The following is a 27,753-nucleotide window of genomic DNA, read 5'->3' on the forward strand; positions in this document are numbered from 1 at the left end:
CCCATTGGCGGCGGCGACACCCTCGCGCCCCGCCCCGGCAAGCGGATTGGTGCCGCCGCCCGCGCCGGGCGGTACCCACGCTCCTATTGGCTGTTGGTGCGCTTGTGCCGAAGGCCGTCAGGCTGCGCGCGCCGCCTCCGCCCCTCCCTTTACCTCCTCACTGGTGCTCTCGCCCGTTGTCTCCGCAGCGGACCAATGAACGGGAGAGGAGCCGCGCGTCACTACCGGCCGCGCGGCGGAGCGGTGACTCATCCCGCGACCGATCGGCCGCGGAGGCGGAGCCTCCCGCTTAGTCGCGCCGCTATTGGCTGAGACATTGCCCCGACACCCGGGGGGGAGCAGTGACCTTTGACCGGGAGGGCGGGGGGAGCCTTGGGGCGGGTGTTCGGGGGCTGGGGGGGGGCACCCCTGCTCCCCCTCAGAGAAGGAGAGGCCAGGCTGGCAGCAGTATACAATTCATCTTTATTTACAATACCCTATAAAAATGTAAATTTAGAAACTTTATTCTCATTAACCAGAACCAAAAACTGGAGGGGAGGGGGGGGAGGGGGAAAAAAAAAAAGCACAAAGGGAAAAAAAAAAAAACAACGAACTTTCCATTTGATCAGTCGGGAGGAAAGTGAGGGGGAAGAGGGCGGGGGGGGGGGGCTGGGAAGCAGCCGAGGGGAGCTGGTTAATGCCAGGGAGGAGTTACTGGTTGTAAAATACCTACATGTGCAAATCTCTTTGTTTTCTTTTTAAAAGCAAAAAAAAAAAAAAAAAAAAAAAAAAAGAAAGGTAAAATTCACCTTCCCCCACGCTCCATTCCCGAGGAGCAGAAAGAGCAGAATCCCCCCCAAGACTAAAAGGGGGGGGGGGGGGGCATGGGGTTGCAGGAAGGAGCCGACTCTTGGGAAGACAAGGCAAGTGTGCAAAAGGGAAGGTGTGCACACGTGTGTTCACACGCATGTTGTGTGTGTACACACATGTGCTCATGTGTGTGCAGCCAGGGAGGGGTGGGGACCAGATCTCAGTGCTCTGTTTTGTTTTTTCTTGGGGGGGCGGGATGGGGGGTGTTTTCAGGGGAAGGAGAAAGGGGGCACCCAGCCCTACAGCCCCCTCCCCTTCCCGTAGTGTGCGTGGGGGGGTCGTGGGGAGAAGCAGCAGCTGTTGTGGGGGGAGCGGTGGTGGTCTGGGGGGGGGGGGCTTGGGCACAGCAGGGAGACGCAGCACTTCTTGAGGGAGGGTGGGGAGCAGTCAAACCTCCACCCTACCCCCCCACTCCCCCCCAGCCAGGATTTGGGGGTGGGGGGGGAACACACACGTGCCTCCTGCAGCAGGGCACAGTGTCCTGCCAGGCCGAGCATCGGGGTGATTTTGGGGTGTGTTTTTGGGGGAAACCGCCTGCCCTCCATCCATCCATCCATCCATCCATCCATCCTCTGGACCACGCCGGTGGCGAGGAGCTGCAGAAATCTCCTACCGGATCCCGTGCACTAAGCTGGTACCGGGGAGGGCGGGGGGGAAAACGGTGAGAGGGTCAGAGGAGCCATGGGGTTGCAGGGAGGAGGCAGCAACACCCCCCCGTCACCCCAAGGGTGAACCCTCTACCCCACATTTCCCCCCCATCTCTGGTTCACCCTTTTTTGGTCCCCACATAGGAGGTGGGGGGTGACACTTACTGCAATTTTGTCTCCAACAGGTTCAGCTTCTGCTGGTCGACGTAACGAGAAAAGAGGGAGATCAGGTTCGAGGGGGTGGACACCGGCTTGGCCAAGGCCGCCTGAGGGATCCGCAGGAGCTCCCGCGTCGCCATGAGCATCAGCTCCGTCCTGTCAGAGGAGAAAGGAGTAAAATGGGGCGCTCAGGGCGGGGGCGACAGTGGTGCTACAGCCCTGTTTCACAGAATCCCAGAATCATCTGGGTTGGAAAAGCCCTTGAGGCTCCTCCAGTCCAACCATGAACCTCACCCTGACCGTTCCCAACTCCACCAGATCCCTCAGCGCTGGGTCAGCCCGACTCTTCAACCCCTCCAGGGATGGGGACTCCCCCCTGCCCTGGGCAGCCCATTCCAACGCCCAACAGCCCCTTCTGCACAGAAATCCTTCCTCAGAGCCAGCCCGACCCTGCCCTGGGCAGCTTGAGGCCATTCCCTCTTGTCCTGGCGCTTGTTCCTTGGTTCAAGAGACTCATCCCCCCTCTCTGCACCCTCCTTTCAGGGAGCTGTAGAGGGTGATGAGGTCTCCCCTCAGCCTCCTCTTTTTTTTTTTTTAGCAGTACAACTAAAGTTGAGGCACTGCGTCCTCAAACCACGGCCTCCGTGCAAGGAAGGGTCCACGGCCTTGCTGAGATGCCCCAGCTGCTCTGTGGGGCCTGGCCTCCCACCACCCCTCTCCCTCCCAGGGTGTCATAACACGGCAGTGTGCCACTCAGGACTTTCATTAACTGTCTCCCAACTCCACACCTCCACCCCCCCAAGTCCTTCAGAGCCCGGCATGGCGCTGTCCCCTGCCCCGCTGCAGCCCCAGCGCTCACCACTGGTTGTCCTGCATTAGCTCTGTGTTGGCGTCTGAGCTCTGCAGTTCCTCCCCACGGCTCAAGATCAAGTACAGCAGGGACAGGCCGAACTGTGGGGAAGAGAGGGAGAGTGTCAGGAGGAGATGTCCCACCGGTGCTGTCCCCTTGTGAGGAAATCCCTGTGGCAGGGGACGGGCAGGGCAGGGCGAGCTTTCCTCCCCTCTGCTCATTTTTTTGGGGTGGATTTGAGAATCACCTCCACCTCCCAGTCCCCCTGGGGATGGTGGCACAAGGGGACGATCCCCAGCTGAGGAAGAGGAGGAAGAAGCAGCTGTTTATGGGCCTAGGTCACAGCTGCATGAGTGACACACCGCTCCTGGTTGGAGGGATTTCTTCACAAATCCCCGGATTTTGATGCAGGCTGCAGCCCAGTGGGACAAAGGGAGCCAGTTGTCAGACTGCAGCCGACTCCCAGGCCAGCTCAAATGACTAATTAATCTGCCAGACACCCTCATTAATCAGCAAGGAAAGGGGGAGGAGCGCCAGGGGCTGGCAGCCTGCGGCTCCTGTGCCATTCCGGCACCACAGTTCTGCCATCCAGCACCGGGAAACTCAATTTCCCCGATTATGTGGAAACGCTGGGGCAGGAGGGATGAGGTTGGCCCCAGCTGCCCCCTCCACCTTCCCAGGGAGCAGAACGAAATGAGCACCTTGTTTTGGAGCACAGCAGTGAGGTGCAGGTTGGTGGGCGCTGGCGCGGTCGCGCTCTGAGGTAGGTTTGTTAGCTGCTGCACAAGGCTGGTGACTGTCCCCAAGGGAAGGTGGTAGAGGACGTGAGAGAAGGGCCTCAACAGGCAGGGCAGCACCTGCGGGGAGAGGAGCGGCACGGTGACAGCAAGAAAATCTTCTTCCCTGTCACGTCCCGCACATCCCGGGTCTCCACGGAGCCTGACACGACGCTGCCTCGCTGCTACACACACCCCAGCAGCACCTTTCCTCTCGGCCCCTCCTCAGCGTGGGACCCGCTAACAGCATCCTCCTACATCCCCACAACAGCACAGGCCTGCTTTAAATTCAGGCAAAGATTTTTCCTTCTTAAATCAGCCTTTTTCTCCAAACAAGCTGGGATTTACGTCGCAGATGCCCGTGTTTTGGTTCCCTATAGAACAAAGGTTGTGAAGGACAGCTGAGAGCTGGAGAAGATGCTGGCCTCGTGCTCTCTGTCTCTGAAAGATGGAGTCTCCTGTTGTCACCCGATGAGTCAGAGACACAACCCTTCAAACAAGCGCCCAGCCAAGAGCTGGGTTCGTTAAATAAAGGCACCATTTACCAGAAATTCTTCCCGGTGAAGCTGAGCTGTGCTGTGCCAGCCGGCAGGCATGGGAGATGGGCCCTGCCAGGAACCGAGGGCTCCTGCAGCCTCCCAGGAGAGGCAGAAACAACCGTTCTTAAGACACACAATGCCGTTTGCTGTTTTTTCTTCATGGAGAAGAGGAAATCTGGCTCCAGATGCCGTGCTGAACCCCACATCACAGTGAGGGGAGCCCTCCCAGCCCCTGGAATCTCACCTCGTCCTGAGCGTCCTTCTTGATGAGGAAGGGCAGGTTTCTGGCCGTCGCCATGAGTACGTCGGCTGCTTGCTCGGGTGACAAGAAGGGGAGGATCCGGGCCACGAGGCGCTTCCCTTTCCGGATGCACATGATCTGCATGAAGTGATCATCGCTCAGCCTGCCGAGGAGAGAAGAAAAGTGCTGACCCTCAAGCTGGGAGAGTCCCAGTGCAAGTGGAGGGTTCCTGTGGATAGCTCACAGCTAACACCCACCAGAAAAAACATCCCCAAGGAGGGAAAAACAACACAGGAATGACATCCCTAACCCTAATCCCTGTCTGATGGGCTGGGCAGGAGAACAAGGCTCAGTTCCACGAGGGGCAGCAGAGAAGGAGCTGCTGAGACCCTGTGTCCTTCCTGGTCCATCTGTGCTGCTGAGGCCACAGGTCAGGCAAGAGGTGACTGACTTACAACCAGGCACCCTGCGATGTGCTGGGGTGTAGAGCTCAGGACAGACACCCAACGAACATGCAGACAGGTGCTAATCACAGCACCCGAGCTGCAGGGATTGAAGTTTTTATAGGATATTGACCACAGCGAGCAACTGTGTGGGGAAAACGGCAAAAAAGGAAAGGAAAAAAATGGTATTATTTCAACTTCCAGTTTCCAACACACAGTCAGTCAGTCAGCCAGCCAGCCTGACTCTTCTTTGGGAAACAGGACCCTGCAAAGCCAGTTACAGCAGCTGCAAATGGCCATGGGCTCTCCAAGCTCCCGCATTGCAGACGTTGCCTCTGCTCACCTCTCCTGCCCGGGTGCCTTCCCCCTCAGATTGTCATACATATCACAGATCTTCTGCTTCCTCTCGCCCATCAGTGCCGGCCGTTCGCCTTCCAGGCTCAGGAGGTAGCGTCTCTCGTAGTCCTCCACGTCCAGGAGGAGACTATACGTCTGTGGGAGAGACGGCCATCGCAGCAGGGCACACGGATCTGTGATGGGATCCACTAGCCCTGCTCTGAGATCCAGAACGTTGCCTGGAACCACTCTCCTCACCCCAGCCCACCTCATTCCCCACCTATCTCTGAATGTCACAGAATCACAGAATCATCCAGGTTGGAAAAGCCCTTGAAGCTCCTCCAGTCCAACATGAACCTCACACTGACGGTTCTCAACTCCACCAGATCCCTCAGCCCCCCAGGTCCCTCTCTGACTGGCAGCTCTCCAGCCACTCCTCCCCAAGCCTGTAGCACTGCTGGGGGTTGCTGTGGCCCAAGTGCAAAAATGAACATTCTGACGGTCCTCCCCGAACTCACCTTCTCAATCGTGACAAGGGTTTGGCGTCTCTTGTCTCGAACTTGCTTCTCCTTCGTTTCCTGCCAAGGAAGGACAGTGGAGTCAGGGCCACCGGCGGCTCCCACGCCAGCCTGAGGGCCAGGCGCAGGGCTGCGTCGGAGGGGAGGCAGGGCCAGAGAGCTCACGTCATCCTCGCTGCGGGAGGTCACCACCGCGTCGATCATCTTCCGAGGGTTGTTCACGCTGGAGACCGTGAGCTTCCCCAGCGAGCCCTCGAACTGCACTGCACGAACGAGGGAGGAGGGAAGCAAAAGGGAGTCAGTCCGGGTCTCACCCCACCTCACCTGCCTTTATCTCTGGCCCGAAAGTAGCCCCATGGCTACCTCCAAACTCCAACTGGCCCAGTGAGACCCCGGCTCAGCTCAAAATGAACCACCCCCACCCTTCACCCACAGAATATCCGGGCTGTGTGGAGTCAGGAGCTCTTACCTGGCTTGTAGGTGTGCTCCAGCTTCGCCACCTGAGGTGTGATGAGTTTAGTGCGTTCCTTCTTGGGACCATCACCGTGGACTTCCTCCGCTGCTGCTAACTTCTCCAGCTTCTGGAAGTAATTCTGAGGCAGGGAGAGGAGAGGTTGAGACCCCCCCAGAAACAGTTGGCAATGATGGCTGCAACACATCCCTCTCCCTGGCCAGTAGTCCACCCCTTGCCCATCACTTACTGGGCTTCCCAAGCTCAGCAGCAGCATTTTAAACCACTGTTCTTCCCCCAGTGGATGACTGCGTCCTCATCTCTATCATTCCTTGAGATTACAGAGCTCAAGGTTCCTCCTCAGCCCTCTCTTTCTCAATACAGGCTCTCCCTGGGAGGTCCCCGGCTCCCAGTCCTTCCCAGTCCACCCCAGTTAGCCTGCCTTGCTCTGTCAGCACCGTTGCCCGAGCTGGGGCCTCCCACTGATGCTCACGCGCTTTTCCCACCCACCCCGGCCAACGTTTGCCTCTTTCGCAAGGGCAAAGCTTTGTTGACTCACATCCCGGCTGCGGCTGCACCAGTTCCTCTCCTCTACTGGGGACCCACTCACCCACAGTTCCCAGAAAAACTCTGTCAGTGTGATGAATCCTGCCAGCCCCAGAGCCAGGTGCACCCGTTAGCCACAGTTCTCCTGCCAGCTCCAACCGGGCCCCTGGCTCACCACGGAAGGGAATGGACCATTCTGCCTCATTTCACCGCGCTGGGGTCTGCCCTCCCTGCTCTGCCCTGTGCTCTTGGCTGCACCGAACGCACCAGAATGTTTTTGAGTGCACAGCTGGCTCCTCCGTACCCCTTTGATGAAGACAGGAGGCCAAACCTCCCACACAACTTACAACGGCCCCAAGCACACTCCCAGTCAAGCCCCACTTAATCTCCCAAGCCTGCCATCCATCCTACATAGCTTGAAGCCTTCCGCAGATTCCCCTCACACAAGGTTGCCCTATGTACCCGCAAACCCCACCGAGCTTTGAGCATCTACCACCATTGGTTAAGAGCTCAGCCACCACCTTGCTTCGTCTGCTCCAAATCTGGCTCATTTGAGCTCAGTCTGGCATTTCCCATTCTCAAACTAGAAAAGAGCAGGAGCAGCCTCTCCCTAGCCACCCCCTCCACCTCGATCTTTGGACCCCATGGGCTTCACCACCACCTCCTCTCTGACTAGAGTCCTCCTTATGCAGCCGTTCCCTGCTCAAGACTCTCTCCTCTCTAATTTTCCATTTATCAGCTGCCCCATCTCCCAGTCTAGGTGTTTTATTCACAGAATCATCTGGGTTGGAAAAGCCCTTGCAGATCCTCCAGTCCAACCATGAACCTCACACTGACCGTTCCCAACTCCACCAGATCCCTCAGCACTGGGTCAACCCAACTCTTAAAACCCCTCCAGGGATGGGGACTCCCCCCCTGCCCTGGGCAGCCCATTCCAACGCCCAACAGCCCCTTCTGCACAGAAATCCTTCCTCAGAGCCAGCCTAATATCCTAACATATAAATACTTCCTAATATCCAGTCTGTCCCATGCAGCTTCTGATGTAGAGGAGCTGCTCTCCTGTTACCTGCCAGTGTCCCCCAGTGTCACCTCAACCCTGGACATCTCACCCAAGAACAAGGCGGCAGTTTTTTCCCTTGCTGCTGGCTCCCTTTTCCCCTTCCTGGGGATGCTCGCCCCGCGTCATCCTTCTGCCTTCCTCCTCCAGTGCATTCCTCATGCCTGGATCTATAAACGCTTCCTCTGCTGCATCACTCTCAGCACCGACATCCCCTTTGGCACCGAGAAGACACCGGTCCCAAGGGAACGTCGAGGTGCTGCTCTGCCAGCGGCCACAGACACGGAACACGCAATGGAATGGGCTGGGAGCTTCCCCTCCTCCTCCTCCTCCTCAGTACCTGGTAGTAATAGTCATCCAGGTAGGGATCAGTGCTCTGCAGCTGCATCATCTGGATCTTGGACACCCAGTCCTTTTCCCGTTGCAGCATGAGGTTGGCATAAGGATCTTTGCGCATCTGCTCCTGGTGGCTGCTCCGGTGGCCCCCTCGGTCCCCCACCGAGCCGTTAAGGCTCCGGTGCTGGCTGGCAGGAGGCAAGAAGGGCACCCGTGAGCACACAGGAGCTACAGGAAGGGACAGAGAGCAGTGGCACAGGCTAGCCCCAGCAGCACAACCCCCCCAGAGGTGGAGGGGCGATGCAACCCACCCCCTTGACCCCACGCCAGGCAGCCCCTCTCCCAGCACCGGCGGGGCAGGGTCAGAACTCACTTTCGGTTCTGCTGCTGTCGCTGGTGCAAGAGCCGACGGTGCTGGGGGTGTAGGTGGGTCGTGTCCGGGCGGAACATCTGGGGCTGCGGCCTGGGGAAAGCGGAAAAATCTCAAGAGGTGGCTGCAGAGAGCGAGGCAGGAGGCCGGGAGCAGGATGGTACCTACCTCAGGCTCTGCAGGTGGGATCCAGGGCCTGGCGGGTGCTGCGGCTGCGAGGGAGGTGGAGCCGGGGGAGCCCCAAAAAAGGCACGAAACCCGCTGGCTGGAGACATCATCTGCCCGACTCTGCCCTGGAGCAGCTTAGGGTTGACGGAGGGGAGGGGGCTCCCAACCAGGCCAGAGACCCGGGCAAACTGGCTGGGGGACATTCGGCCGGCCTGGCAGAGCAGAGAGAGTGCCCCAAGTGAGAGATTTAGGAGCAAAAAGAAAGGCCCAGCCAGGGCAGCTGTGAAATGCCAGAAAATGCCATGTAGAAGCAGCTTCTGCAGTCATGTGAAGAGAAATGCGGGACCCTGGCCACGGCAGGGGCCAGGGAAGGGCAGGAAGGGGTGGGAAATGGGGGGGGTTATACCTGGGCTCCTCCGAGCAGCTGCGCTCTCTGTAGGTGGGTGAGAACAGGAGAGACGCTGTGAGGAAACGGGTGGCCCAGAAGGGAGGAATTCTGGAGAAAAAGAAGGGAAAAGGGACACTCGGTCACAGCCCTGGCCCAGCTGATGGTGCCCTGGGTAGGCAGGGAGACAGGCCAGGCCTGGAATTACAGGCGGGAAGAAGGAAATGGGGCATCGGGGGGGAGGTTTCTGGGGAGGCCTCCCAGCACAAAGGGGCTTGAAGGCAGCACCAAGAAGGAGAGGTGTGGGGGCGGGCTGGGTACCGGTACATTGCAGAGCTGGTTGGGGGACATCCTCTCGCCGTAGGGAGCAGGGTAACGCTGCTGCATGGTAGCTCGGATGTGGACAGGCTTTGGACACAGGATCTAAGAGGGAAAAAGGTGCAGTCACCCCCGTCAGCTCCTCAGGGACCAGCCTGAGTTGCGAGTAGGGCCCAGGGGGGAGGTACCTGCTGGTTGAAGTTGGGCACAGCAGCCTGCTTGGGAGGGGTGCCGATGGGGACAGCCCGGACGGGGGGGCTTCCGATGACAGGGGATGATGAACGGCGGGGCAGCGCCCGCTCGGAGGGGTCCCGCTCTTCCTCTCGAGCCTGAGGGGGTCTCTGAGGCAGAGCGTAGTCCAGCACGGACACTGACGGCATCTCCTGCAAGCAGAAGGGGAGAGAAAGCTCCCCCCAGGATAACAATCACGGACTGGGACGGGAAGGATTGGTGCCGTGTGTCCCAGGGACATTCCCAAGATGCGACAGCCACATCCTTCCTCCTGCCAGGTCTCCTCCACACCCCACTGCACTTCCCCAGGAGCCCCATGCGATGGTGGGGGGTCCTAGGGACCCCCCGGGCCTGCCTGGCAGAGCCCACATCACTGCCAAGATGCCTGTTTGTGATGATGGTGCAGCCCTCATCAGCCCTACAGAGCCGGGAGAGGGCTGGCGGCGCAGCAGGATCTGCTTACACTTAAAAGCCTGGCTCTTAATTAAACCACAAAAAAAACCCAAAAAACATTCCTCTGCCTTGAGGCACCAACATTCCCAAACCCTGATGAGAGTGCTGACATCTCTCAGGTATCAACAAGAACCACAGATCGGCGATAACCCCCCAAGCTGGCTCCCCAAGAAGTCACATCTAAGAAGGTCTACAAGTGAGGCAAATTGTGGCCACTTAAACCTAGCCCGGGGCAAGCAGAATGCCCTGCTGTCCCAGCCTGAGCTACAGGTGCCCCCAGCACCGATGAGCCCACAGCAGTACAGCACATCTCAACCCTCAGGGTTCAGCTCACTGCTGCAGGGGTTTGGGGAGCACTAGGGAAGCCACCCACACCCCTACATCATACCTGAGTGAGAAGCGGCCCCCGGATCCGCCGCAGGACGGCCGAGCTGTCCCAGATGCTGGAGTTAAGCCCTCCAGGCTGCTAGAAAACAGGGAGGGAGTCAACACAGCTCTACCAGACTTTCACCCATCCCAGTTCTGCCAGGTATTGATCCTCAGAGCCCCACTCTCACCTGCGCAGGGACCGTGGTTTGCACAGCCTGCATGATGGCGGGGTCCTCCAGCTCGCTATCGATCACCAGCCGGGTCAGCCGCTCCGCCAGCGTGTCCTCAGGCTCGCCCAGCAGATCTGCCTCCTCGCTGCCAGGTCCATCTTGTTCCCTGGTTGTCACCGGTTTGTCCTCCAGCTCCGCCAACCGCTCGTGGGCCTCCTGCCAGTCGTCGTCTGCGAGGGAGCAAGCGAGAGGTGAGCTCACAGGGGTAGGGAGGGGATCAGCGAGGCGAGGGGGGGGTCATCGGGGGGGTTTGGGGGGTATCACAAGCACTCACCGACAGCTCCAGCTCCAAACGTATCATCGTTAAACTGGTCGATATCTTCATCTTCCTCCCCCAGAGCCTGGAAGGCGTCTTCGTCCTCATCCAGCGGGCAGTCCTCCAGGGACTAGGGACAGCAAAGCGATGGTGGCGGGGGGGTGGTCAACACCGCTTTCTACCCTCAAGCGCTCCCCCCGCAGCACCGCACCCCTCAAAACGCGCTCCCGGGACGGCGGGGACGGGGGGGGGGGGGGGTTGTGCCGCGGACCGGGGTGGGGAGGGGGTGCGCCGGGTCGGCGCACCCCCTCCCCACCCCGGTCCGCGGCTCCCCCCCACCCCCCGCCACTTTCAGCCCGGTGTACCCCCGTAGAGCCCAGCCAGAGCTCTTCCCCCCTCACCTGATACCGGAACATGGCGGCGGCGGCGGCGCCCACCGCCCGCAGGCTCCGCGCGCGGCCCGCTCCGGGCCCCGCCGCGCATGCGCCGCCGCGGGCGCACGCGCATGACGTCACCCGCGCCCCCTCCGCCGCCGGCGCGCATGCGTGACACTGTGGGGGAGGCGTGGCCTCTGTTAGCCACGCCCCTTAGCGGACCTTGAAGGCGTCGCCCCGCCCCAGGGCTGTTCTTAAAGGGGCAGACTCCCCTTTTTTTTTTCCGCGCGGGTGTGATCCCCTACCCACAGCCATGTCCGCCAGCTGTCACCTCATCCGTAGCTGTGTCCCCCAGCTGTGTCCCCCCCACCCGTGTCCACTATCCCCAGCTTTGTCCCCCCAGCTGTGCCCCACATCCATCACCATGTCACCAGCTGTGTCCCCAGCCATGTCCCCTGTCCCCAGATGTGTCTCCAGCCACGTCCCCTCTGTGCAGCCGTGTCCCCCCATCTGTGAACCCTATCCACACCCGTGTCCCCCCAGCCGGTCCCCAACCATGTCCCCTGTCCCCAGCCATGTCCCTTAACTCCCAGCTGTGTCCCCCACCCCCAGCTATGTCCCCCCAGCTGTGGCCCTGCTTTGTAGCCATGTGCCCCCATCTGTGACCCCAATCTATAGCCATGTCTCCCAGCTGTGTCCCCAACCATGTCCCCTGCCCCCAGCCATGTCCCTTAACCCCCAGCTATGTCCCCCCAGCTGTGACCCCTATCCATAGCCATGTCTCCTATCTGTGTCCCCAACCATGTCCCCTGTCCCCAGCCATGTCCCTTAACCACCAGCTGTGTCCCCTACCCCCAGCTATGTCCCCCCAGCAGTGTCCCCCCGGCTGTGACCCCTGTCCATAGCTGTGTGTGTCAGCTGTGTCCTCAGCTCTGTTCCCTCTCCCCAGCTGTGTCCCTTCTCCTCAGCGGTGACCAGCTTCCTCATCGCCTCTGAGCCAGAGCCACCCCACATCCGTCCCCACCTCGCTGCCACTTCCCGGAGGGGCCGGGGGCACCCACAAGCCGTCGCCTTTAACGGGTCCGGTGTCCCCGGGTGTCCCAGGTGAAGGGTGGCTCCACCTCGTCCCTCCCCTCGGCGCCTTCCTGCCTTCCTTGTGCCTGTCACTGGGGATTAGTGAAGGGACAGCCCTGGGGCTTGGGGACAGGGAAGGGGACAGGGCCACCCGCCACCTCGCTTGGATGTAGGAGGCCTGGCCAGCCAGGGAGGACAGAGGGCAGCATCCCCCATCCCTGCGGTGGGCGAGGACGGGCACCCCCCCGCACCCCACCAGCCCTTGGGGGCACCATGAAGGACCGGCTGGAGCAGCTCAAGGCGGTGAGAGACCCCCCAGGGTGGAGAGGGGATGGGGGGCATCTGGTAGGGTGGGGGTCCCCGGGACTCTCTGGGACCCTGCTCCTGGGGGAGCTGGGTGTCCAGAGGATGGGGGGTCTCTGAGACCCCCCTCTATGGTGCCCGGGGGCACCGTGGGGACGGGGGGGTGCCCTGAGACCCCGGGCTGTGGTAGGTGGAGACATCACGGGGATGGATGTCAGCAAGACCCCACTCCACAGTGGATGGGGGTGTCATGGGAATGGGGGGCCCTGAGACCCCTCCCCATGGTGGATGGGGGCACCACGGGGATGGGGGGCGGCACTGAGTGCCAGCCCCACAGCAATGGGGGTGTCAGGCGGAAAGGATTGAGGGGAGAAGCCCTCTGTGCCCTTTGGGGGGGTATTTTGGGCGGACATCAACTCCCAGACAAGGTGTGTTCCCCCCATGCTGTGGGGGTGCAATGGGGAGACGCCAGCCCCCACCCGGGCTGTGTGGGGCAGGGGGGTCCATCCCCCGGGGGGCAGGGAGTGGATGTGGGGTGCCCTCAGTGGCCAGCACCCCAACCCGCGCCCCACGCCTCGCCGCGCTCCCCATCACCGCTTCCTCCTCCCTTTGCCCGCCCTGCTGTGGGGCCCCGCTGACCCCCGCTCCCCAGGGGCCTCCCCACCCCAGTATCAGCTCTCCCGGGGTAATGGGGGTCCCAGCAGCCCCCCAACTTCTGCCCAGGCCCCAGCATGGGGCAGGCAGCCGTGGCAGGGAGGCTTGGCAGGGATTTAGCAGGGATTACAAAGCCATCAGATAAAACCCTTGGGAGGGAGAGAAGGGATTAATTTTATTTTTACTTCGGAGGGAGGAGGTTAGGGGGTGGGGGGTCCCCAGCCAGGGTCTGCCCCCCTCCTTGGGGATGCCACAGCCAGGCATTGGGCATCCCCTGGGGTGCTGATGGAGCTGAGAGGGGCGAAGTGAGGTGAAGCAGCCGGGACTGGCACCCCGGGAAGGGATGGATCTGTGAGCACATGGGTGGGCGGCCAGGCATGACGCCAGGGTGATGGGCAACAGCCTCTTCCGGGCCCCCCGCTGAGCCCTGGCGCTGCTCAGACCTGCCATGGGACAAAGGTTGGGGCCAGAAAACCTAGTCCGTGTCCCACCCTGTCCCCATCCTCATCCCCTCCCTCCATCCAAGCCCAGCAATCCCTTAATTCCCCGGCCATGCGCAGCCAGATGTGAGACGAGCTCAGCATCGTGTCCCCCCACCCACCGCAGATGTCCCCTCGCCCTGGGCCACCGTGTCCCCACGGCTGCTCCCTCCTTGTGCTTCCCTGACCCTGCAGAGCTGGGCTGGCTGGCTGGTAGCCACCCTAGCCCCGTGGGGTGGCTGTCACGCCAGGGGGTGTCCCCAGGGTCCCCGGGTGCAGGCAGGGGGGTGCCACCCCTGAGCGCTGCCCGCTGTACCCTGCAGAAGCAGGATGCGGATGATGACACCGAGGAGCTGGAAATTGCCGTTGACAACACAGCGTTCATGGATGAGTTTTTCTCAGAGGTGAGGGCCGGGGTGGGGTGGGGGGTCTGGGGGGCACAGAGCTGCCCCCTGACCCCCCCCCCACAACCTCCCTGGTTTGTCTAGATTGAAGAGACCAGGCAAACCATTGACAAGATCGCAGAGAATGTGGAGGAGGCCAAGAAGCTCTACAGCATCATCCTCTCAGCCCCTATCCCTGAGCAGAGTGAGTGCGGTGGCCGTGTCCCCCTCCCCAGATCAAGGGTGCCCTTCCTGGGGACATCCCCACCGGTGGCTTCCCCGGCTCACGTGTGGTGACCCCGCCTGCAGAGACCAAAGATGACCTGGAGCAGCTGACGGCAGAGATCAAGAAAATGGCCAACAGCGTCCGAAACAAGCTGAAGAGTGAGTGGCCGTGTCCCCGCCACCGTGTCACCCAACCCTATGTGTCCCCTTGTCCCCAGTGGAAGGGTAGGGTGTGCTGGGGACACCGGGGCCATGGGGAAGGTCCCTGACGGGCTGTCACCAGGCATGGAGAGGAACATCGAGCAGGACGAAGCACGGTCCTCTGCTGACCTCCGGATACGCAAGTCCCAGGTGAGTTCCAGTCCCTGGGATCCGCTGGCGGGGCTGTCCCCACCCAGCACCCCCAGGTCCCACCCTGTCCCCCATGGGCTGGAGGGGTGACATGTCCTGGGTGTCCCCAGGTCTCCCATCTCCATCCTCCGCCCCCACCCAGCACCCCCAAGTCCTGAGCACCACACTGTCCTCCACAAGCTGGAGATGTGGCATGTCCTGGGTGTCCCCATGTCTCCCATCTCTGTCCCCAGCAGCACCCATATCTGGGTGCTCCCAGGCTTCATGTCCCTCCGTCCTGTCCCCAACACTCTCTCCTGTCCCCCATGGGTTGGGACATGCCATCTCCTGGGTCCTGTGGGTCTCATGCCCTCCTCCCCAGCCCCAGAACTTCATCTTGTCCCCTGGGCCAGGGTTGTGCCATGCCAGGGGTGTCCCCAGTGTCACATCCCCATCCTTGCTCCCCCAAGGCATTGCCTGGGGTGTCCCCGTCCCCAGCAGTTGGCCGGCCTGAGGCTGGGACATGTCATGCCTGGGGTGTCCCCAGCCTCACACCCATGTCCTTGGATCTGTCCCTTGGGAAAATGGCCCATGGGGACATGCCATGACTGGGGTGTCCTGTGTCCCCGTTCCTGTCTGCAGCACTAGGTCCTGACCCCCTGAGCTGGGACATGCCATGTCTGGGATGTCCCATGTCCTTGTTCCCATCCTCAGCATTTGGTCCTGTTCCCCAGGGGCTGGGGAGGTGCCATGCCCGGGGTGTCCCCAGCCCTGTGTCTTTGTCCCTGTCCCCAGCATTCGGTCCTGTCCCGCAAGTTCGTTGATGTCATGACCAAGTACAACGAGGCGCAGGTCGACTTCCGGGAGCGCAGCAAGGGCCGGATCCAGCGCCAGCTGGAGATCAGTGCGTGTGTCCCCCCCGGGCCCGCCCCTCGGGTGAAGTGGGTGGAGTCAGCTCCTAGAGACCCTGCCCCTTGGGTGAATGGGTGGAGTCAGCTCCTAGAGACCCCGCCCCTTCGGTGAAGTGGGCAGAGCCAACCCCTAGAGACCCGGCCCCGTTTTGTAAAGCGGGTGGAGTCAAACCACCACAGGCTACGCCCCTTTGGTAAAAGTGGGTGGGGTCATCCCCTAGAGACCCCGCCCCTTTAGCAAAATGGGTGTGGTCATGTCATCCAGATCCCCGCTCCTTCAGTGGAGCGGGCGGGGCCTGTTGCTGTCACTGACCCCCCACCCCTGCAGCCGGCAAGAACACGACTGACGAGGAGCTGGAGGAGATGCTGGAGAGCGGGAACCCCGCCATCTTCACCTCGGGGGTGAGCGCCCGCCACGCCGGGGGACACCGGGAGGGACACGGGGGGAACACGGGGAGCCAGGCCCCCCCGGCTGATGGCCCCCCCACCTCCCTCCCACTTCATTTGCAGATCATGGACTCACAGATCTCGAAGCAGGCGCTGAGCGAGATCGAGGGGCGGCACAAAGACATCGTGCGGCTGGAGAGCAGCATCAAGGAGCTCCATGACATGTTCGTCGACATCGCCATGCTGGTGGAGAATCAGGTACAGGTGGCACAGGGACTGGCAGGGACCTGCATGTGGGGACAAGTAGGGACAAGCATGGACATGTGCGAGGGCTGCATGGGGACGAGCAGGAACTTTGGCATGGGGCGGCACTGGGACTAGCAGGGACCTGTGCAAGGGCTGCATGGGGACAGACAGGGACCAGCAGGGACCTGTGCATGGGGTGGCATGGGGACAGGCAGGACCTGTGCATGGGGACAAGCAGGGATCTGTGCATGGGGACGAGCAGGGACCGGCACTCAGGGCTGCAGAAGGCTCCATGGGGACACGGGGTGACGCAGGGCCACGCAGGGCAGCACAGGGCCATGCGCAGTGGGACCCAGGCCTGGAGCCCCGCGGGGCTGGGGGGTGACCGATGCACAGGTCCCCGTGAGGCCATCCAGCACCCGCACCCGGGGGGGTTTGGGGGAAAGAGACAGGGGTGCACCCCACCCTGTGGTGGTCCCGGCCCCTCTCTCAGCCCCTCTCTGTGTCCCCGTCCCCCCCCCATGCAATGCGAGGAGCCACTGTGTGCACCGGGGAAGGGTGAGTATCTGCGCTGTGGCGCTTTGCCACGTGCCGTGGGGACCCTGCCACTTGCCGTGGGGACCCTGCCACCGGGTCCATGCTCAGCCTGTCCCCTCTCCCGTCCCCTCCCAGGGTGGGCTGCTGGATAACGTGGAGCAACACGTGCTGCACGCGGCTGAGCACGTGGAGCAGGCGAAGCAGCAGACCAAGAAGGCGCTGCAGTACCAGGGCCAGGCACGCAAGGTGGGTGGGTGCCAGCACCCCTGGGTGCTCTCAGCATGTGTGTTGTCCCCCCCTTCTCTTTCTGTCTCTCTCTGCCTTTGCCCTGCCGCGCCCCCCCCACACCCCATAGGGAGCCATGATCGACCGCATAGAGAGCAACATGGACCAGTCCGTCGGCTTTGTGGAGCGGGCCGTGGCCGACACCAAAAAGGCCGTGAAGTATCAAAGTGAGGCCAGGAGGGTGAGATGGACCAACGGCCCCCGTGTCCCCCAGTGTCCCCCCCCAGCCCCCAGCATCCCAAAGGCACCTGCCATGTCCCCCTGTGTCCCTCAGCATGCCTTCACCTCTCCCAGTGCCCCCAGTGTCTCCCCATATCCTCCAGTGGTCCTGAGACTCCCTCGTGTCCCCCAGCCACCTGTCATGTACCCCAGCCACCTCTTGTGTCCTCCAGCCACATGTCCTCCAGCCACCCCTCATGTCCCCAAGCCACTGTCCTCCAGCCACCTCGTGTCCCTCAGCCACCCCTCATGTCCTCCAGCCACCCCTTGTGTCCCCTAGCCACGTCTTGTGTCCTCCAGCCACCCCTCACATACCCCAGATGACCCCAACTGGTCCCTCCTCCTCCCTCGTGACCTCCACGGGGTTGGCACCTCTGTCCCTCTCTGTCCCTCCTACAAGGCCCAGCCCTGAGCCCCCTCCTACCCTCAGGTGTGACGAACTGGTGAGGGCTCAGCCCCTCCTGCCCTGTCCCTGGGTCTGCAGCATCTTTGGCTCTTCCGGGCTCCTCTGTGCCCACCTCTGCTCTCCACATCCCCCCACAACCACAGGGCAGGCATAACCGGCCCCCACCTCCCCTCTCGCCCCCTCCAGAAGATGCTGATTTTGGCAGCAGTAGTGGTGCTCTTGCTGGCGATAGTTGCGCTCATCATCGGACTTTCTGTGGGGTTAAACAAGAAATAACCCTCGAAGTGGGGGCTGTGGTCTGTAAGTGTTTTGGGGGGAGGGGCCCCACCATGGGTTTGGGGCTGTGCCTTGAGGGTTTGGGGATGGCAAACAGCCACTGCTGGGCTGCCGTGGGGCTTTGTGGCCCCTGTGCCGGCGTCTGGCTCTTTGGTGCTTTGGTTTCTGACGCTGCCTTTGGGGCTGGGGGTGCTGGGCCCTGGGTGCTGGGTGCTGGCCGTCCAGTGGCCTCGTGTCTGCAGTGTGCGGGGCTCTGCGGTGCTCTGGGGTCTGGATTTCAGCTCTACGTTCCCCATGTCAGTCTCTGCCATCCTTGCCAGGCCCTCCCGCAGCCCCTTGTCCCTCTCCCTGCCATCCTCTCCAACCTGGGGGGCTGACATCTCCCCCTTTCCCTCTCCTCCAGATGCTTCCGACCATCCCAGCGGCGACATCTCCCAGTGGGACACTCCCCAGCACCACGGCCTGGCCCCCTCCTCTCCCCACTTCTCCCAGACCCACTGCCCTCACTCCCGGCATTCCAGCTCCCACCCTGGACTCCGGCTCTGCACCACCGCCCCCCCCTTCACGGAAGGACCCCAACACCAGACTCCTCTCTCACACCAAACCATCCCCTGAGACCCTCCAGTCCCCTGGGGTCTGCCCCTCTTGTCCTCATGTCCCCTGTGGGGACAGGACTATTTATTTTCCTTTTGCTGATAAACTAACTTCTCCCAGCCCCCCAAATCTTGCTGGGGGGGAGCGAGGGGCCCACACCGGCACCACTGGGATGTGGCAACCAGTGCCACAGCTCCAGCAAGAGGAGACAAGGTGCCACGCTCGGAGCAGGCCAGGGCTGGACCCTCCCCTGCGTGGGGACAAGGGACACGGTCAGGAGAGGGGGTTTTTAGTGGCACCAGCAGCCGTCAGCGGGTCTGGCCACGCTTTGCTGCTCACAGTGTCGCAGCAGACTGAGCCACCGGGGACCCCTGTCCCCTCCTGGCCTTGATGTCTGCGGCTGGCACGTCCCCCCTGACGTCGTGGGGAGCTGGGGCGGGAGGAGGTGGCGGTTGTGGTTATTTAATTGCCATTATAATAAAGATCCCCGCTGACGCCCGCCCTACGCCTCTCCTCTCCGTGTGCAATGAGATGCAAGGGTGCTGCGGGTGCCAAGTGGGGTGCTGGCACCCCCAAACACCCAAAGCAGGGGTTGAGCATGGCTCTGGCTCAGCTCATGGCAGCTGCGGCATTGTGGCTGGGCTGGCAGGTTTAGCTGAGGGGTCTGGGATCAGCCTCTATTTTTGGGGTGATGCAGCCCCTTGGGGCGATATGACAGGGGAGCACGGGGCTGGGAACACCCACCAAGCCCCACAGATTCCACCAGGCTGGGCCAGACCATTGTCCCCTCCGCAATTTTAGGTAAGTCATGGTGATGGGGACGTGTCCCTGCTGTGGCAGAGCCATGTCCCGGTGCTGCACAGGACCAGCTCATACCTGCCCCGCTGCTCCCTCAGCACCTGTCCCTTGTCTCCCCCTCCCCAGCCCCATGCCACCCTCAGCCCTGCCTCACAGCCCCTCTCTCCCCTTACAGAAGAAGATCTTGATCATGATATGCTGCATCATCCTCATCATCATCTTGGCTGCCAGCATTGGGAGCATCTTCGCCTGAGACTCCCCCACCCGGTGCCCTCCAGGTGACTACAGTTGGGGTCCTCGCTACCACCCCACGCCGGGGGAGCGAGTTTGGGCCTCGGTGCGGTTAATCCAGGTGGGATTCACACTCCCTCGGACTTGCCAGCGTCTCCGTAAGACAATGGCACAGACCTGGCGTCCCCCAGCAGCCACATCAGGGAGAGATGGGAGCCACATCCCCTTTCTCAGCGTCACCTCATCTTCCTCCCTGATGCAGGTGGCCTTTCCCCCTCCTGCCCCGGCATCGCCCGGATGATCCCTCCTGCAGCTCCGGCCATCGGAGAGACGCTGACCACCAGCTCCCGGGACCCTCCTGCCAAGCCCTCGGTCCCCGGAGCCCCCAAGGACATCCCTCGCCTACCTGGAGGAGTGGAGACCACCTGCCCCACTCCCCAATTCCCTCCCACCAACGCCCCAAATTCCCCCCTCGCTCCCCATCCTCTGTTTGGCCGACAGTCAGCAGCCTCTGCGTGAAAGCAGCCCCCTCCTCGGTGGCACAGAGCGGCCGTGTTCCTCCCCGGGGCAGCGTGCGGGTGACGTAGAGGACTGCCTCGCTCGGGGTAGAAGGAGGAACCTTTCCCCTCACTCAAGAGCTCATCTGCGGCGACTTCTTCAACTCGCCGGCTCTTCGGATGCTCAGCCGCCTCCGCCGGAGTCTTCCTCCTCAATAAAGAGATCCCCCACGCTCTGCTGCGGGGTGCTGCATGTCTCAGCAGTGGGAAACAAGCCCTGCTGCGTTCATCACCTCTGGGATGCTCCTGGCACTGTGTTTGCACCTCCCCAAAAAAAAAAACCAACCCACAGCAGCCGACACAGGTTCTTGGGGGAAGGTTTAATTAAAGCGGCCCCTCCCCAGCTGTTTGTTAAATTCGGTGTTTCAGGAAGAATTTGCCCCAGTAGCGTCCCTTTAGCTGCAGGTCGTAGGGGCTGAGGTACTTGCGCATCCCCAGCATGTTGGCCGTGATGATGCGCTCGAAGGTCCAGGGGTTTTGGTTGTTGAGTTTCTTCTCCTCTTCCTCCCGCCGCATCTGCTCGAGGCTGTGGCGGCTGACGGGGATGGCGGGGAAGGGAAGTTTCTTGGCCACCTGCGTGAGGAAGGGTTTCACCTCCTCAAACTCGCAGCGCCCGCCTACCTCCACCACCAAACGCCCGGTCTTCACCGCTGTCACATAGTGATCGATGGGGCCCTTCCCGCCCCCCATGCGGTGCCCCAGGCTCTTCCGTGTCACCGGTTTGTAAGGGGCCGGCACACGCCAGATGGCAAACATGGTCTTGGGGTCCATGTTGCGGCCAATGGTCAAGCGGATCATCTCGAAGTGGCCCCAGTGGAGGTAACCACCCCCCATGGCCTGTGGGGGGAAGGACAGGTCATCTCAAGGAAGAGCAGGGGCAGGGCGAGGGGGATAGAGGTTCCCCTGTCCTGCCCTGCACCACCAGCCAACCCCCCACCCTTTGCACATGCTTTTTGGGGGGAGAAACAGCCTCACTGAGGAAATCTCACAGAATCATCTGGGTTGCAAAAGCCCTTGAAGATCCTCCAGTCCAACCATGACCCTCACCCTGACCGTTCCCAACTCCCCCAGATCCCTCAGTGCTGGGTCAACCCGACTCTTCAACCCCTCCAGGGATGGGGACTCCCCCCTGCCCTGGGCAGCCCATTCCAACGCCCAACAGCCCCTTCTGCAAAGAAATCCTTCCTCAGAGCCAGCCTGACCCTGCCCTGGGCAGCTTGAGGCCATTCCCTCTGGTCCTGGCGCTTGTTCCTTGGTTCAAGAGACTCATCCCCCCTCTCTGCACCCTCCTGTCAGGGAGCTGTAGAGGGCCAGGAGGTCTCCCCTCAGCCTCCTCTTCTCCAGACTAAACCCCCCCAGTTCCCCCAGCCGCTCCCCAGCAGACCTGTGCTCCAGACCCTGCACCAGCTCCGCTGCCCTTCTCTGGACACGCTCGAGTCATTCAATGGCCTTTTTGGAGTGAGGGGCCCAAAACTGAACACAGTCATCAAGGGGCGGCCTCACCAGTGCCGAGCACAGGGGTAAGATCCCTTCCCTGTCCCTGCTGGCCACGCCATTGCTGATACAAGCCAGGATGTCATTGGCCTTCTGGGCACACTGCTGGCTCCTGTTCAGCCGGCTGTCAATCAGCCCCGCAGGTCCCTCTCTGACTGGCAGCTCTCCAGCCACTCCTCCCCAGGCCTGTAGCGCTGCTGGGGGTTGTTGTGGCCCAAGGGCAGCCCCCGGCATTTGGCCTTAGTGAAACTCCTCCAGTTGGCCTCAGCCCATGGCTCCAGCCTGTCCAGGTCTCTCTGCAGAGCCTCCCTGCCCTCGAGCAGATCAGCACTCTATCCCCTCGTCTAGATCATCAATAAAAATTATCACGTCAAAGCTGCCTTTCCAATTTAAGCCAATTATGATCCTTATCCCCTCACTGGGGAAAGCAGGGCCATTTCTGACAAAGGTAGCTCAGTTAATCCAGCTTTTTGGAGCCAGTTTAGCACCGGTCCCCTCCGGTTGCTGCTTTCTTTGGGAACTTTCACCCCTCACACGAGGGCTCAGCACCAAACGGGGGTCTCCAGTCTGGGGGTGCCCACTCCTGCACCCTGCCCACCTCCTTGCATAGGCTGCCAAACGCAGCCCCCAACCCCTCTGTATTTCTCCCGCCGGCTCCGCTTGGGCCCGTCCCTCTCACCAGGATCCCGTACTGGCCCTGGATGAAATCGGTGGCCTCCTGGGATGGGCCGCGGATGTCACGCAGCTGCCGGGGCTCCCGCTTGACCTTGGGCACCGCCGGGACCTTTTCCATGAACTTCAGCTTTGTTTTCTCGGGGAAGATGATACCTGCCAGGGGACACACGCGTGAGGGTCACCGGCCCCGCGACACCCGGGTGCAGGGGGACGCGGGCAGCAGCAGATCGAGGCGGGGGGGGGGGGTGTCCCCGCCATTCCCGTGGGGGTTGTTCCCCCCCCTTGCACCTCCTTACCGCCATAGTCCGGGGGCAGAACGTATTTCTTGAGGCCTGCCCGGGGAACGGCGACGCCACCGGCACCTGGGGGACAGAGCGGGGGCTCAGAGCGGGGCCTGATGCACCGGGAGGGGGGGTCCGAGGGCTTCCGGATCCCCCCACGAACACCACAGCTGATCGCGGAGTCCCGGACTCCCAACCTCCCCCTCCCCGGTTAATGCGGGGCCCGGGAGTCCCGACACCGCCGCACTCCCCGCTCTGGACACAGGCACCCGGTCCCGCTCGCCCCGGGTTACCCTGACCCTGCCCAGGGCAAGCGGCGGCCCCGCGGAGCGCTGCCCGGGCTGCTCTGACCTCCTCCGGCCGGGAGCGGCCGCGGGAGCCGCCATCGCCACATCGCCGGGCCGCGCCGCCGCCCGCCCGGAAGTGCCCGGGGGGCGTCGCCATGGGGTCCTCCCCCCGCAGCGCCCGGCGGGGGACACTTCCGGTGAGCGGTCCGTCACTTCCGGAGTCTCCCGGAAACGCGGTGGGGAATATTAGTTCCGGGGGAATCCATCCGCCGCGCCCCTCCACAATGTCTCCCCCGGTCCCTCACCCCGGGGCGGGTTCCCCGCCGGGCAGGACATCCCCCCGCCTCGGTGTCCCGCCGAGGCGCCCACATCCCTCCCAGGGCCTGCCCCAACCTTCTCCCCAAGGCCCCGTCCCCATGGAGGGCTCCGGGCCCTGCGTCCCCCCAGGGATGGAGGGGTCGCGGGGTGCTGCTTCCTCAGACACGCACACGCGGGGCTGAGCTGGAAATGGCTCTTCATTGCTGGTATCCGAAAAGCGGCTTCGTGCCCACTGTGCAATAACCCATCTTAACACTCTCAGGAGAGATGTTGTATTTATTCAGGCCTGGGCGCTCAGTGGTCTTTTCCACAAATCAAGCACCCCAACAGCAGGTTTTCATGCTCCTTTTATACACAAAAATCAGAAGTTAGCACTTTCCCAAACACACCTACTAGATACTGATTGCTTAGTGATTAACCCACAACTATAAGATGAGCTTCCATAAAGCTTCTGCTATCCACATGCTCAGGGGAAAGGTCTTAACCTGGGCAGGGGTCTTTTTGACCTGTGGGTGTGGTTTTTAGAATTAAAATGAAAGCAGTTCACTTTCGGGGCATTCCAAAGTTAGTTTCATTGCCAAATTAAGTAATCAGACATTCACTTATGGTCCAAGATGTTCTGCTTATTGTCTATGGCTTGGAGATCAAAGCTGCTTCTTAATAAACTTTTTAACAATAAACAAGGTTAGCTCGACCACGATTCCAAGTCTTATTTGACCAGGTTTTGAAACCTCATAATTGGCCCCATATGTGCCATAACTATGGTTACTATCACAATTATTAGCCGTGGCTACAAGCAAATGCAACGTGTACTGTATCATTGCCACCATGGTGGTCCCAGCAGCACCAGGCGTCCCTCGGTGTCTTCAGTAGGTGCTGAAGACAGCATGGATGTGCTCCCCGTTGTGCGGCTTGTAGGTACCGACCCCTGCAGCAGAGGGACAGGCGTGAGGCCAGGATGTTGTGTCCCCCAGCACAGTTCCCCTGTGTCCCCCACCCCAGGCTGCTCACCTTCTTGGAGGGCCTTCCCACCGCTGAGGAACTGCCAGTAGGTCCTGTCGTTTGAGTTGGCAGCCAGCCCGTGGATGGAGATCACCATGGGTCCCCAGGATGTCTGCTCTGTCTGGAAGCTACCAGGGAGGCGCATGGGCTTGGGGCGCAGTGGGGGGATGCCACGGCTCCCCCCTCAGCCCCTCTGGTTCTCACCTAAAGATTTTGGGTTTCTCCGCCTCTGCTGCCTGCAGCACCTTGAGCAGCGTGGAGCCGCTCGGGACCCGGACTGAGGTGGTGTAGCTGAAGTGCTTTCCCTGCAGCTTGTTGATGATGGAGTACTGCACCTCGATGGTGGGTGCTGGGAGAGAAGAGAGGTAGGTTGTGCACCCAGCACACGGCCACAGGGCATCATCCCCATGGGGGCTGGGGGTGCTCCGGGCAGGAGCAGCTGAACCTTTGTGAACCCCGGTTGTACCCGGCTTTGGGGACAGGACAACTGCAAGCTTGGATACATACTGGTTTTGGCAGCGCAGTCCACATTAGCTGCTTCCAGGTAGGATCTGCCTGCGAGGGCAGGCAGGACCTGCGCGATGGCTATGGGCAACTGGTAGTCATGTTTGTACACCACAGAGAAGGCCTGGGCACAATCCCACTCCCGTGGGGCATAAAACTTGCCCGTCGCCTGCAGCGCCTGTGGAGGAGGTGGGAGACAGTGTGAGCAGCCTCAGAACTGGGACTGGGTGGCCACAGTGCTGCAGCTCCCCAATCCTCGTACCTGCATGGCCAGCCCCATGCTGTAGATGTTCCCAATCATGCCATGGCCCTTCTCCTGCTCATCCAGGAAGCCGTTGGTCACGGTTGACAGTGCCTCCCAGAGCAGTTCCCGCATGTCATGGAGGTCCGTGTGGCTGTACGTGCACGCCATTGCCAGTGCCGCCACAGCACGGGTGTCTGTGGGATCCCGGGGTCACCACTAAGCCCATTGGCAGGAACAGGGACACAGCAAGCAGAGGGTACACGATGGGGCCACAGAGGTTCCTTACCCTCATCGAGGTGGCTGTCGGGGCTCAGCACCCGCTTGGCCAGGATCACGGATGCCCCTTGGTAGCCACCTGCCTTTGTCAGGCACAGGCTCAGGGCATCCAGGCTCACGCTGTACAGGGTGGTCTTTGGGATGCCCTCCACCTCTGCAAAGCAAAGTGCGGCAAGCTGACGGGGGGCCAGGATGCAGGGAGGGAGATTGTCACCCCCCAGCCCTTTCTCCACAGAATCCCAGAATCATCTGGGTTGGAAAAGCCCTTGAAGCTCCTCCAGTCCAACCAGGAACCTCACCCTGACTGTTCCCAACTCCACCAGATCCCTCAGTGCTGGGTCAACCCGACTCTTCAACCCCTCCAGGGATGGGGACTCCCCCCCTGCCCTGGGCAGCCCATTCCAAAGCCCAACAGCCCCTTCTGCAAAGAAATCCTTCCTCAGAGCCAGGCCAGCATACCCAGGCTGGCCACCTCCTCGTCCGTTTTCTGCTGCAGGATGCGGAGGAGGTCGATGCTCTGCCCCAGGGCCTGGACCTGCCGGGGGTTCTCGCAGGAGGAGATGAGGGCGAGCACATACAGAGCCACCTCTCCTGAGGTCATGTCTGTAGGGACAAGAGAGCAGCCAGGGCACATGGGGGGCCAGTATATGGCACCCCTCTATCTGGCCAGGGTGGAGAGAGTTGGCAGTGCCCAGCCTGTGGTACCGGGTCTGCTGGGACCAGGTGCCGTGGCAGGAGTGCACCCCCCACCCCTCCCTACCTTTCTGGGCTCTCTTCACAGCCTCCTTCCCTATCTCCTGCAGCAGCTGCTTGTGGGTGATACTGCCGGTGGCCCCGGCCAGGTTCATGGCCAGCAGGACGCTGGGGTTCGGTGGCTCATCCGTCTTGACAGAGTCCTCCAAATGTCGCAGCATCTTGGAGACCACATGGTGCGAGGCGACTGGAAGGAGAGGGGCCAGGCACTTGTGGTGAGAGGTCACCCCATGTCCCCTTCAGGCAGCCCCTCACAAGGCCACCGGTCTCTCTCCATGGGAGGGCTGACACTCACCGCAGTTGTGGGCGACCGTGCTGCCTGCCAGGGCCAGCAGGACCCCGATGCTGAAAGCCACATTGAGCATCCTCTTGTCCTCAGGGCAAGCAGGTCCACTCAGGCTGGCAAAGTCCTGTGGGCACTCACTGTTCTCTCTGGGCGTCCTCTTTGCTTTTAACAGCTCCTGGTGCCCTTCTCCGGTCACCTGCCCTCCCACAGTCGTCCCTGCCAAGCACCACCCGCTTATCTGTGTGCCCAGGGGTTGGAGGATCACGGCTGCAGGGGCAGTGATTTTCCATTTGAGGTCACTGAATTCGCAAAAGACTGGTTGTACCAGTTGCGGCTGGATGGGGGTTCATCCCAGGGTGCTGAAGGAAGTGGTGAGTGTCACAGCAGGACCCCCCCTTAAACATCTGCCCAAGGTTCTGGGTGCGTGGGGAGGTCCCCGCTGGCTGGAAGCTCACCAGACGTATCCCAGTTCGCAAGAAGGGCTTGTACTTCCAGGGAACTACAGATCTGTGAGTCTAACCTCAGTTCCTGGAAAAATTATTGAGAATATTAATCTGGGTACTCCCGTAATGCATTTAAAGAATTATGCAACCCTCAGGCAGAGTCAACATGGGTTGAGGGAGGGAAAGTCCCGTCTAACTGGTTTGGTATCCTGCTAGGGTAAGGTCACTCACCTTGTAGATGACGGGAAGGTAGTGGATGTCGTTTTCTGGATTTAGGAAAGGTTTTGATCCTGTCCTTCACAGCATCCTTCTGAAGAAGGTGTCCAGCTGTGAGATGAGCAGTGACAGGGTGTGTTGGGTGAGCAACTGGCTGGATGGGGTAGGAAATGGGGCTACATCTGGCTGGAGACCAGTCGGTGCCATTGATGCCAAACTGGGAGGTGCTGGTGACTCTCTCGAGGGACAAGAGCCCTGCAGAGGGATCTGGCTGGATGGGAAACAGCAGGACATTTAAGAACAAATGCTGGATTCTGCACCTGGGACGGGGTGCACTGGTGGGGACCCTTCCTTACTGGTGTGGGTGAGCACGCAGGGGCCGCGGTTACGCAGCAGCTCTGCCTCCCGCACCGCGCTCTGGGCAGGATGTGGGGGCTCGGGACAAGCTCTGGGTCCACCGACTGGGTCATCTTCTGCCCCAGGCTGCTTGCCACAGACTACAGGGGTGTCATGGGCTCCCAAGGGCTGTGCTCCCAGGACCAGCCTGTCCCATCTCACTGTCCCCACTGTCACCCCTTCCCTTGCTTGCTTCCCCACACCAGAGCCTGGAGGTGTCTGGGATGGGGAGGGTGGGCTGGGGGTGTCCCCCCTTGTCCCAAGACAGCCCAGGGTACAGAGGTCAGTGCCCTTCTGTGCCTCAGTTTCCCCACAGGCTGGGCAGTGTGAAGGTGCCCCAAAGATATGCTCATCACCCTGTGTGTGGTGACTACCCTGCTTTTAGGGGCAGAGATTGACCCCCACCTTCTCCATCACCCCCCCAGGGCAGGCACAGGGACCAGTGGGGCAACAACCAGGACAAGGGGAAGGAGCAGGGCTGGAGCAAGGACAGGGATGGGGGCTCTTGATCTGCACTATGGGAGGGGGAAAGGGAACCGGGGGTGTTTAGTCTGGAGAAGAGGAGGCTGAGGGGAGACCTCATGGCCCTCTACAGCTCCCTGACAGGAGGGTGCAGAGAGGGGGGGTGAGTATCTTTAACAAGGAACAAGCGCCAGGACCAGAGGGAATGGCCTCAAGCTGCCCAGGGCAGGGTCAGGCTGGCTCTGAGGAAGGATTTCTGTGCAGAAGGGGCTGTTGGGCGTTGGAATGGGCTGCCCAGGGCAGGGGGGGAGTCCCCATC

The 27,753-nt window shown here is 61.4% G+C and overlaps 4 protein-coding genes across 12 annotated transcripts; 1 reads left to right on the forward strand and 3 right to left on the reverse strand.

The window, feature by feature from the left end:
• Positions 1-589: 589 nt before the first annotated feature.
• PATL1 (PAT1 homolog 1, processing body mRNA decay factor) lies at positions 590-10,995 on the reverse strand. 3 transcript variants are annotated; one of them, XM_074918116.1, is made up of 19 exons: positions 10,930-10,995; positions 10,547-10,658; positions 10,231-10,442; positions 10,062-10,139; positions 9,178-9,372; positions 8,999-9,094; positions 8,693-8,782; positions 8,287-8,498; positions 8,122-8,211; positions 7,753-7,936; positions 5,828-5,951; positions 5,524-5,621; positions 5,359-5,418; positions 4,848-4,996; positions 4,065-4,224; positions 3,207-3,362; positions 2,515-2,606; positions 1,662-1,811; positions 590-1,480 (listed from the first exon to the last, which is right to left on the reverse strand). In XM_074918116.1, exons 1-19 carry the CDS (start codon positions 10,942-10,944, stop codon positions 1,459-1,461), a joined length of 2,295 nt encoding a protein of 764 aa, XP_074774217.1. In that variant the 5' UTR covers positions 10,945-10,995; the 3' UTR covers positions 590-1,458. The 3 variants fall into 3 exon arrangements, with proteins under 3 accessions (XP_074774217.1, XP_074774216.1, XP_074774215.1); XM_074918115.1 differs by having other exon boundaries at positions 591-1,480; positions 8,993-9,094; positions 10,062-10,136; XM_074918114.1 differs by having other exon boundaries at positions 591-1,480; positions 8,993-9,094.
• Positions 10,996-11,948: 953 nt separating this feature from the next.
• STX3 (syntaxin 3) lies at positions 11,949-20,060 on the forward strand. 7 transcript variants are annotated; one of them, XM_074917885.1, is made up of 11 exons: positions 12,039-12,279; positions 13,736-13,816; positions 13,901-14,000; positions 14,105-14,179; positions 14,304-14,371; positions 15,146-15,254; positions 15,590-15,663; positions 15,772-15,906; positions 16,787-16,883; positions 19,185-19,287; positions 19,503-20,060. In XM_074917885.1, exons 1-11 carry the CDS (start codon positions 12,250-12,252, stop codon positions 19,825-19,827), a joined length of 1,197 nt encoding a protein of 398 aa, XP_074773986.1. In that variant the 5' UTR covers positions 12,039-12,249; the 3' UTR covers positions 19,828-20,060. The 7 variants fall into 7 exon arrangements, with proteins under 7 accessions (XP_074773992.1, XP_074773991.1, XP_074773990.1 ...); XM_074917886.1 differs by having other exon boundaries at positions 12,048-12,279; positions 16,787-16,897; positions 19,503-19,630; XM_074917891.1 differs by lacking the exons at positions 16,787-16,883; positions 19,185-19,287; positions 19,503-20,060 and adding exons at positions 16,567-16,677; positions 17,528-19,170 and having other exon boundaries at positions 11,949-12,279; positions 15,167-15,254.
• Positions 20,061-20,097: 37 nt separating this feature from the next.
• MRPL16 (mitochondrial ribosomal protein L16) lies at positions 20,098-22,688 on the reverse strand. Its single transcript, XM_074917893.1, has 4 exons — positions 22,599-22,688; positions 22,263-22,328; positions 21,971-22,119; positions 20,098-20,634 (listed from the first exon to the last, which is right to left on the reverse strand). Exons 1-4 carry the CDS (start codon positions 22,639-22,641, stop codon positions 20,149-20,151), a joined length of 744 nt encoding a protein of 247 aa, XP_074773994.1. The 5' UTR covers positions 22,642-22,688; the 3' UTR covers positions 20,098-20,148.
• Positions 22,689-23,108: 420 nt separating this feature from the next.
• CBLIF (cobalamin binding intrinsic factor) lies at positions 23,109-26,086 on the reverse strand. Its single transcript, XM_074918234.1, is given in 10 exon segments — positions 23,109-23,780; positions 23,864-23,982; positions 24,059-24,203; positions 24,300-24,341; positions 24,344-24,536; positions 24,621-24,796; positions 24,889-25,032; positions 25,338-25,481; positions 25,639-25,818; positions 25,927-26,086. Coding segments are annotated over 10 exon segments (1,275 nt in total). The 5' UTR covers positions 25,997-26,086; the 3' UTR covers positions 23,109-23,718.
• Positions 26,087-27,753: the final 1,667 nt, after the last annotated feature.

The sequence above is a fragment of the Athene noctua genome, chromosome 14, assembly GCF_965140245.1.
Source record: "Athene noctua chromosome 14, bAthNoc1.hap1.1, whole genome shotgun sequence".
Lineage (NCBI taxonomy): Eukaryota > Metazoa > Chordata > Aves > Strigiformes > Strigidae > Athene > Athene noctua.

What these genes read in the sequence shown, in the direction of transcription:
- PATL1 (XM_074918114.1), bottom strand. An exon ending in CGACAGCAGCAGAACCGAAA is followed by an intron (nt 7,937 to 8,121) that starts GTGAGTTCTGAC and finishes GCCTCCTGCCAG; the next exon opens with CCAGCACCGGAGCCTTAACG. An exon ending in TGGATGACTATTACTACCAG is followed by an intron (nt 5,952 to 7,752) that starts GTACTGAGGAGG and finishes TCCCTGCCTCAG; the next exon opens with AATTACTTCCAGAAGCTGGA.
- STX3 (XM_074917885.1), top strand. Translation starts at nt 12,250, where the DNA reads ATGAAGGACCGGCTGGAGCAGCTCAAGGCG. An exon ending in GGCTGGAGCAGCTCAAGGCG is followed by an intron (nt 12,280 to 13,735) that starts GTGAGAGACCCC and finishes TGTACCCTGCAG; the next exon opens with AAGCAGGATGCGGATGATGA. An exon ending in CCAGCGCCAGCTGGAGATCA is followed by an intron (nt 15,255 to 15,589) that starts GTGCGTGTGTCC and finishes CCACCCCTGCAG; the next exon opens with CCGGCAAGAACACGACTGAC.
- MRPL16 (XM_074917893.1), bottom strand. Translation starts at nt 22,641, where the DNA reads ATGTGGCGATGGCGGCTCCCGCGGCCGCTCCCGGCCGGAGGAG. An exon ending in GCCGCTCCCGGCCGGAGGAG is followed by an intron (nt 22,329 to 22,598) that starts GTCAGAGCAGCC and finishes TCTGTCCCCCAG; the next exon opens with GTGCCGGTGGCGTCGCCGTT. An exon ending in TCTGCCCCCGGACTATGGCG is followed by an intron (nt 22,120 to 22,262) that starts GTAAGGAGGTGC and finishes GTCCCCTGGCAG; the next exon opens with GTATCATCTTCCCCGAGAAA.